We start from the raw sequence: 8,791 nt of genomic DNA, 5'->3' as shown, positions 1-8,791 counted from the left end.
CGCGGAACTCTCGGCACTTGTACCGGAAGTCCCGCCCCAGGCCGCAGCGCAGGGCATGCTGGGACACAAGCTGGGGGCGGAGCCCTATCGAGGCTCTTAGTTGGGTCTGGGTTCTGTGGGAAGCTACAAGCCTAATTGCTGTGTTTTGAGTTTGGATCTATCGTCAGTATGTCGTCAGGTATTTTGAGCCCATAGCCTTGGACCGCCCGAAGTGGACATTCGTTCAGTCAGGAACATTCTGCCTAGCCAGCATAAGAGGTCAACACATCACAGAACTGCTGACTAGGGGTTATGTGTGTTTCTGTCTTTCTAGTGTCTAATGCTTGTGAGGGGCAGGACAGTGGCTTGAGGCTCAAGGCTAGTGAAAACCTGGCCCAGCGACTTGGTAGTTGTGGGATCTGAGAAGGGCCCTGGCCTACGGAAAACCGGAAAGAAGCCACTTGCAACACTACTGGAGTGGGGAGAGGGCCATTGTGAACCACAAAGAACTAGAGTCACAAAAATGGAAAGAGATTATGCATCCCTTTTTCTAGCACTCAGTAGACAGAGGTAAGCAGATCTCTTGAGTTCGAATCTAGCCTGATCTACCATAGCAAATTCCACGACATCAGGATTATATAGACCCTGTCTCAAACAAAAAAGGAAGAGTCAAGTCTGGCCCAGAGTTGGGTTTGGCCAGAGTGAGTCTGGGGCACTGAAACAGACCTTTTGGTTCCTGGTGTAAAAGGACCCGTTTGTTTGGGGTGAACCCTGGTACAAACTGTTAGGCAAGTTTTACAATGATACTTGTAACTGTAGGGTTTTGTTTTTTGAGACAGGGTCTATGTAGAACAGAATACTCTTTGCTCCATGGTGCTATAAATAAAGGCATGCACTACCATGCCCCACAGTGCTTGTAAAGTTTTCACGTGGGAACACTTACTAAATCAAGACAATTAGTATGTGCAGCTCCCCTCATCCACTAGTAGTGGTGGAGTTAGGCTGAGGGCTGCTCTTGATGGCAACTCTGCCTCAAGCCCTGTTGGCAGGAGTACGAGGCTGGGTTTCCCTACATGTCCCTCCAACTTGCTGTCTGGTCTGCTGAGCCACTGATACCAACAGTGGGGGTGGAGACGCTATGCCGTGGCTTCTAGAAAGCTGTAACTTTCCTTATGGCTGTGTTAAAGGGCTCAGACGTGTAATGCCTTGTCTGGAGATATGCCAGACTTCTATTGACCCAGCCTCAAAATGTGCAGCTAGGGGGTGGCTCACCCACATCCTACTAGCATAGTGATTCTTGTGATATGCCTGACTCCAGGGGTCAAAACCTTGAGTCTGATAATCCAGCATGACAAAAATACCTTCTTGAGATGCAGACCTTGAGGATAAAAGAGCTGGGGACCTCTCAAGCTTGAATCTCTGACTAAGCCAGAATGACAAGGCAGTACAAATGATCTTCAGGATTTATTTAGACAAGAAAGCTGTTGATCTCAATAGGAGGGGAAAAGGAAAAATTAAAAAAAAATTCTATAGGAAAATGGCCCCCAAACCCCTACCCCTCAGCACAGCACACAGGGTGCTATTACGTCTTTCTTGTCCTTGGAAAAATAGTCAGACAGCCCAGAAACCTGGCGATGACATCGGGTGTGCACTTTATGCCCGTTTGAACTGGACTGTGCAAGGCACACTGACACATAACATGCATCAAGTGACAGGTCCAAATGGCTTTCCAAAGCTGAAGGCTCACAGCAGTGAGTTTATAAAGCTTTGCAATCTGTGACCTTGTTCATAGGGTCCCGGGGGGGAGGACAGCAGCATCTACCAAGTGGTGATGCCTCAGGTGAGGCTGCTGACTGCAGGAGCCACTGTTAAAGGCACAATGTCAACCATCAGTTAGCAAGGCACTGAATAACAGCACAAATCCCTGTATAGGATGCTTACTTCCACACTGGCTCACTTAGTGTTCAGCTTAAAAAAGTAGAGGCTGAGCCTGAGCTCATCCTCCAGGTAAATGTGAGAGGACAGTAGAAAAAGCATCTTACAAAAGTGCTGTTTCAGCTTTAGTGGTTTCTAAAAATTGCTGGATTTTATAAAAATGTCTTCCAGTGAATCAGTGAGTCTATCAAATAGTGGGGCTTTCCCCAAAGGACTGCATGTAAACTGTTATGTGCAGCTGGTGGAAAGAAGCCGCGTACTGCAGGTGGCCAGGAACACTGGTTAGGCCGTGGAATGCTTTGAACAGCTGCATAGTTAGGAGCACATTTGGAAGACGTGTCGTGACTTCCGTGCAGAGGTGGTAGAACTGGTGGCAGCTAGTGCTTCTCAAGAGTCTGTTTCATCTTTAACTTCGGTAATTCTGTCGATAGACTTAAGGATTTCAGCAACAAGGTTCAGTGTCTCTGCTCCAGACACCAGCTGCCTGAAACAGATACAAGGGCCATTAATCTAGCTGATAAAGCAGCCAGAGACAGATCTATAGAAAAGGGTCTGGTGCTTTATATTTGGTTGTTAATTATTCCCCCCCCCAACCCCGGCTGCTTGCTGTCTTATACCAGCAGACACTCATGTACCCCAAAATGATGTTTGTAATCGTTGCCTCCAAATTATCCCTGATTGGCTGAATAAATGCCTACACACCAGGGCAGGGCAGAATTGAGATAGGCATGGCTATAGTTCCCAGGCATGGATGGAGAAGGATGACAGGAAAGGAGAGAGACAGAGAGACAGGTGGAGAAAGGAGGGCCACCATGGGATAGGTGAAGAACCGTGTGGGCCTGTAGAAGTGAACTCTTGAGAATGGCGTGGAGAGGAGAGGCCCAGATAGAAAGCATGTGCAAATATTTGTGGGGATATTGGATGGGAAGTAGCCCAGATAGGAATGATTAAGGCAAATGGCATGGGATGTGGGACTGGGTGGTAAATAAGGCTATTTATATCAGGTGTCTCTGTCTTTTATTGATTATGATAGCAGGTTAGATAATACCACCGTAATAATCATAGGCTTTTAATAATAAACATTATTAGCATTTTATATTTCCTACAACAGAGGGTCCGGAGGAAAAAAGTCCTCAGATTAACCAAGGTTTGGCACACTGGATTTTGTGTGGCTGTCCTCAGGCCCATGTGCCTGTGCATTTGTCAGCCACCCTATAGCAGAGTTCAGGGAAGGCAGGTGGGTTGGAAGCCAGACAAGTTCACCAGAAACTGATTCTGATTTTCTGACGCTCTGCTGAGGCCAAGCTGGTGGTACAGTACGCTTAATGATGTGGACAGCAGTCACTGCAAGCCCACAAGTCCCTAGTCATGAGGAGAGCTATTCTTTCATGATTAGTAGGTCAGATGAATTACGTACATTTGGACAGGTTTACCAGGCTACAGCCGTGGTGTTAATCACTATCATTGACAACTTACTAGTGCACAGCATGCTCACTGTGGCAGTCTTTTGGATGGGGAAGTTACAGCACACCCTTTATTTAGAGCTGCAGCATCTCCAGGTAAAGGAGCTGGATTAAGTCATGGTGTCAACCACATCTACTAAGTGGGAAGGTTCTCTGGGACAAATTAAAAGTAAAACTCCTACCAGGCGCAGTTGTACATGCTTGTAATTCCAGCAATTGGGGAGGCAGAGGCAGGCATATCTCTGTAAGTTCAAGGCCAGTCTGGTCTACAAAGCGAGTCCAGGACAGCCACGGCTACACAGAGAAACACTGTCTTGAGAAAAAAATAAAAAATAAACAAAACCCTAAATTGGACATGATAATGCATACTTTTAGTTGCAGAACTTGGAAAATAGAAGCAGGCATTCTCTGAGTCCGAGGCCAGCCTTCTCTACACATAGTTCCAGAGTAGCCAGGGTTACAAAGTGAGACTTTGTCTTAAAAAAACAAAAAACAAAACAACTCTACAAACAAGTCAGGCGTGGTAGTGCATACCTTTTCTCCTAGCACTCCAGGGGCAGAGGCAGAAGGATCTCTGTTAGTTGAAGGCCAGCCAGGTCTACATAACTCCAGGCCAGTCAGAGCTACAAGGTGAGAGACCCTGTCTCAAAAACAAAACAATAATCCTGCTTGACCACCTATAGTGTGACCTAGCAGACTACTTAGACCGACTACTTAGCACATTTCCCTTTCTGGTCTAGTGAGACTGTAGAACTAGAACATCAGGTAGCCAGGCCATCCTGGGACTCACTTTATGGATGCATGTGCACTGTTCATGACAACATGAAGGTTCTGCAAGGCGGCATCGGTGTTCTGCTTCACTACTGTAAGACTGGCGCCCTGGCCTGACCTCAGGGCTTCATTTTCTCGCTTGAAGTTGGAGAGCTGTACCTAGGAAGAATGGTGAGCAGTTAGTGTTACAGTGCAACCTCACGAAAAACCAGTGAATCCCAACAGAGAGGCAGAGGCTTACACATGGGGCTGGGCCTGGCCTGGCCTACTCAAAACAGGTGCTTCTTACCCTGTAGCCCAGGCTGGCCTTAAACTTAATAACTATCGTCAGCCTCAGCCTCCTGAATGCTGGGATTATAAACAAATATCACAATGCCTAGCTTAGATTTTTTTTTTCCCCTCCCTGACTCACATCCACGGAATCTAACAAAAGAAAAAGCAAACAGCGACATCTTTCTCTCTACTTACCTGGAGCAAACTTATTTCCTGTTTCAGCTTCATGACATGATTTTCTGCTTTTATAGCCCGTTTCTGTAGCCCCAAAAAATAAACACAATATACATCACCAAGGCTGTGCCAGTACAGGACACTTAGCTCAACAGACAGCAGTGAGCTATAAACATTTCTGCCTGGTTACTCTGCCCTTGGATGTCCACTGCTTAAGACATGGCCTCTGCCTCTGTTCACCACCAGCATCAGGGACCACTTACCCAAGACAGAACCTGTTCAAAGCATCTGGGTATGCTGGCCTACCACAGATCACATACTCAGCATGGTGAGAGCCGTCTGCTGACCTCAGGGTCCAGCTGTGGACTCTGGCAACAGTGACAAGCGCTCTGTCCCCTGCCCTCTACCCCAGAGCAGAGCCCCTCCGTACGGTCATCAGTTCGAGGTTCTGTTCGACTTGCTGTACCACCGACTCCAGGTCACGGAAGTCACTCTCCTCCTTGATCATCTTCGCTTCCAATTTTCGTTCGAGCGTCCTCACCCTCAGTAAAGGAAACACTGAGTTGAGTTCTCTAGGGCACTGTCAAGAATGCTTCCAATAGCACTTCAGCCTGATTCAACAGTGAAACCCACTAGAGCCCATTGATGGAGCAGCTGCCACAGGCAGCTACAAGGTGGCAAGGAACTCTAGCCATAGTTGCTCCATGTTCCCAGTGGTAGGCACAGATAGCATTTTTTCAAGCTCTGCCAACCAAGACAAAGTACAGTTGACTTTTATCTTAAGAACACGAAAAATGTGTTTGCTGATTTAGGTTTATGAACAACAAACAAGTAGGCACCTCATCCCTTGGAACCAAATTTCCTGAATGGTAGAGGAAGTTTTAAAGGTGATACCTAACTACAAGTTTACATACATTTCTGTTTGAGTTTCAGAGAAGCTCTGAACCTCATTTAGCTTTCTTCTGAGTTTAGAATTTTCATCTTTCAGCTGTAGAGGAAAAAAAAAAAAATCCCCATTAGACACCCAGTATGTCTCCCTCACACACTTCTGTTCTGGAATAATTTGTCGGTAGGGAGGTAGGCCATTAAGCATTTGAGGCAGGGCTGGCAGTGTGGAGACAGAGCCTACTTGTCCATGAAATGTCTTTGAGGCAGCATCTCCTGTAGCCTAGGTTGCCCTCTCACTTGTTCCTATATAGCCAAGGATGGCCTTCAACTCTTGTTCCTCCTATCTTCACCTTCGAAGTCATTCCAAGTTCTGGGATGACACCTGTGCATTTCCACACCCACCTCTGGAACTTAAAACACCCTAAGTCACTGGAAACAATCCTCAGCCCTTATTAGATATGATCTATGGCAACACATTTGAATGTTTCTAGGTGACTATAGTTTTAAATCCTTCCTTCATGCAAGACATTCAGCAGGACGACTCTAAGACAACACTTCCAGTGGACCATTTATTCATTCTAGCTCATGCCTGCTTTCCTGTGAGCTCACTAAGTACTTCTCAGCCTGCCATACTAATTGCACAACCAAAACCAACTCTGGGGAGAGCTCTCCATCAAGAAATTCCACTTTTTTATTCTTCAGCACTGATGGTATAGCAACGCAGGGCATCCCAAGTGCTAGAAAAACATTACCACTGAATTATATCTCTAAGCCCCTCCACAGGGAAATTCTATAGCAGGATATGGAGCCCAGGCCACCCAGGAAGTGAATGACTACAGCTTTTCTTAACACTGCTCAGCTGTGTTGGGTGCCGCACAGGCCTCACTTACTGCTTCATAACTTATCTGCAGCGTCCGCAGGTGTCTGTCTCCTAGGGACTCTCCATGGGCTGCAAAGTCTGCATTAGGACTCCCAGCTGGAGATGCCGGGGAGACCCTTGACTCAGTGTCACTCAGCGTCCATGGGGGCAAAGACTCAGGACCTGCCAGCTCTGATGTGTTGGAAAAAAAGGAAAGGTAGGTGCCACAGGGTGATGAATTCTCTGTGGCTCTAGAGAAATGAGTCTGCTCCATGGTGGATGGCAGGTAGGCTCCATTCCATCCATCATCATCTTCATCCTCCTCTAGGTTGTTGGCTCTTGTTGGATCTTCAAAAAATGGCTGCTGATATTCCAGGCCATATCCCACAGGCTGGGAGGCAGGGGAGCTGTGGTCTAGTCCCAGTGGGTGCCGTGAAGCTTCCTAAAAACAGTGGAGATAAACACTGCGACCTGCTTCTCTATGTTCAGCCTTCTCTATGCTCAGGTTGCACAAAGAAGGCCCATCTCATCTACCAAAAGCAGCTGCTCCACCCAGTCTCTCCATCAGCAGCCACATCTGTTCTGCTTTGCTCCCCATACTCAAATGTCTCCAAAGCTGTGAGTTAGAAGAGAGGTCCTCTAAGGCAACCACTGACAGCTTCCCAGGTATACCTTCGGGTAAATTCGACTGTTGGTCGTGTCTTCTTTTGACAGGCTAAGGTTCTTGGTTTTCAGAAACTCCTTGAAGGAGAATGGGTTGGCTTCTTCTAGGTCTTCAAGTTTGTCACCTTAATATAACGGACATCACAAAGAATGTTAAAGGGTCCAACCTCATGTATTACTATCACATTTCAACTATGACTCAAAGAATACTACAGAACACAAAAGCTACCCAAAAAAGTTGGAGAACAGGCCTATTTTGGCAGGCTCTCATCCTCTGGCCTCCCCAGAAACCCCTTGCCACTTTTATTGTTTTGTTTATCGAGACAGGATTTCTCTGAGTGGCCTTTGCTGTTCTGAGCTCTTTGTAGACCAGGCCCGCACCCAGCTATCCCTTGTCACTTCAAACAAAACAAACAAAAAACAAAACACTGTTCAAAAGATCAAGTCCAGGGATCTGCAGACGTTCAGGCAACTGGTCTACCTCTGAGTCATATGCCCAGGCTCCCCAGTCAATCTTCCAGATTGCTGAGGCTGACTTCATTCCATACACTCAGTGTGGGTTAAAGGATATTTCCTGCAGGGGCTGCAAAGCTCCTGAGATGCCACAGTGCCACAAACTGCTTCATATGACCCCTTCTTCTGACCTTTTCTCCAGGTACCCTAGTTGACCAGCCTCTACCTTCCAGGTGCCAGCTTGAGTAAAGTGGGCTTCTGTGACTTGTGTCCTGCTGACTCTGCAGGGTCCTTGGATGATACTTTCCACCTCCCAGGCACCTCTGACATATTATTTTGCCCTCATACTCAGTCTCCAATCCTTGGGCTTCTATCTCCACTGCTCTTTTGGGCTGCCGGTACACCCCTTAAACCCTGTCACCCTGAAAGCCCATGGCCAGATCACTGACTGGCACCTTGTCTGAAGAAGAGGAAAAGAAGAATCACTGAGCTACTCTACCTCCAAAGCGTGTTTCATGGGCTCCCGACGGACCTGGCTTAGTACATTTTCCCTTTCCATAGCCAAAATCTGCAAAGAGACATTGTCAGCTCACGGAGATCACAGCAAACCTTATGACTGCAGCGTTTGTTCAGGGAGACTACAGGCCGCCTGACTCCCAATGACAGGCCCTGGTCTGGGACTAGGAGGACGTCTCCTGAGGCTGGATGTAGTAAAACTATACACTCCTGAGCGCTCACGGAGCTGCTGCCAGTGGGAAAAAAAACAGACCCGCTAGGTCCAGCCCCTGGCCTCTCCCAATCCGGTGGGCTGAAGTGGTCTCCGTGCTCCACCGGGCACTGACCTTCCTGCCTCGGGGCGGGCGGGCTGTGGGGAGGGCTCCCCGTGCGGCCCAGCTCCGTACTGCGGCCGGCGCCCCGACTCTCACCTGTGTCTCCTACCGAAGCCAGCACCGGGCTGGGCACATAGCACATAAACGTCGGCCGAAAGCCGAAGAGGTGGGGCTGCAGGTCCCCGCCATGGGGGCGCTCACAGTCTAGCTGGGGGAGACAAGACCGGCGCTCATAGAACGCAGGAGCTGTAAGCGACAACGAGAGCGGCTTCACCGCGGGCCGCCGCCGCCCGCGACCCCCTGCCCGGCCCCGGCCGCGCACCGCTCACCGTCGGGAACCACGAGGCTTCGCGTCCGCGATAATGGGGGCGCGCCCGGCCGCCGCGTGTAGCCCGACATCGCCGAGCCTTAGCCCGGCCGCGGCCCCATAGCCCAGGGCGCAGCCGCCAGCCTCTGCCTTATCCGGCGCGGCCGGCCGGAAGCCAGCGCCGAACGCCGCGGAG

The 8,791-nt window shown here is 48.8% G+C and overlaps 1 protein-coding gene across 4 annotated transcripts; it reads right to left on the bottom strand.

Moving 5' to 3' along the window:
• Positions 1–1,430: 1,430 nt before the first annotated feature.
• On the bottom strand, positions 1,431–8,768 carry Entr1 (endosome associated trafficking regulator 1). Of its 4 annotated transcripts, none has more exons than XM_055599859.1 (10): positions 8,618–8,768; positions 8,385–8,534; positions 7,958–8,026; positions 7,015–7,130; positions 6,374–6,784; positions 5,510–5,583; positions 5,026–5,137; positions 4,617–4,679; positions 4,168–4,307; positions 1,431–2,398 (listed from the first exon to the last, which is right to left on the bottom strand). In XM_055599859.1, the coding sequence occupies exons 1-10, from the start codon at positions 8,685–8,687 to the stop codon at positions 2,302–2,304; spliced, it is 1,302 nt and encodes a 433-aa protein (XP_055455834.1). In that variant the 5' UTR covers positions 8,688–8,768; the 3' UTR covers positions 1,431–2,301. The 4 variants fall into 4 exon arrangements, with proteins under 4 accessions (XP_055455834.1, XP_055455835.1, XP_055455836.1 ...); XM_055599860.1 differs by having other exon boundaries at positions 1,431–2,394; XM_055599861.1 differs by lacking the exon at positions 8,385–8,534.
• Between the last annotated feature and the right edge of the window lie 23 nt (positions 8,769–8,791).

The sequence above is a fragment of the Psammomys obesus genome, unplaced genomic scaffold (assembly GCF_907164565.1).
Source record: "Psammomys obesus unplaced genomic scaffold, mPsaObe1.curated_primary_1811, whole genome shotgun sequence".
In the NCBI taxonomy this organism is placed as follows: Eukaryota; Metazoa; Chordata; class Mammalia; order Rodentia; family Muridae; genus Psammomys; species Psammomys obesus.
The sequence above is the reverse complement of the archived record's forward strand: the minus strand, read 5'-3'. Positions and strand labels throughout refer to the sequence as shown.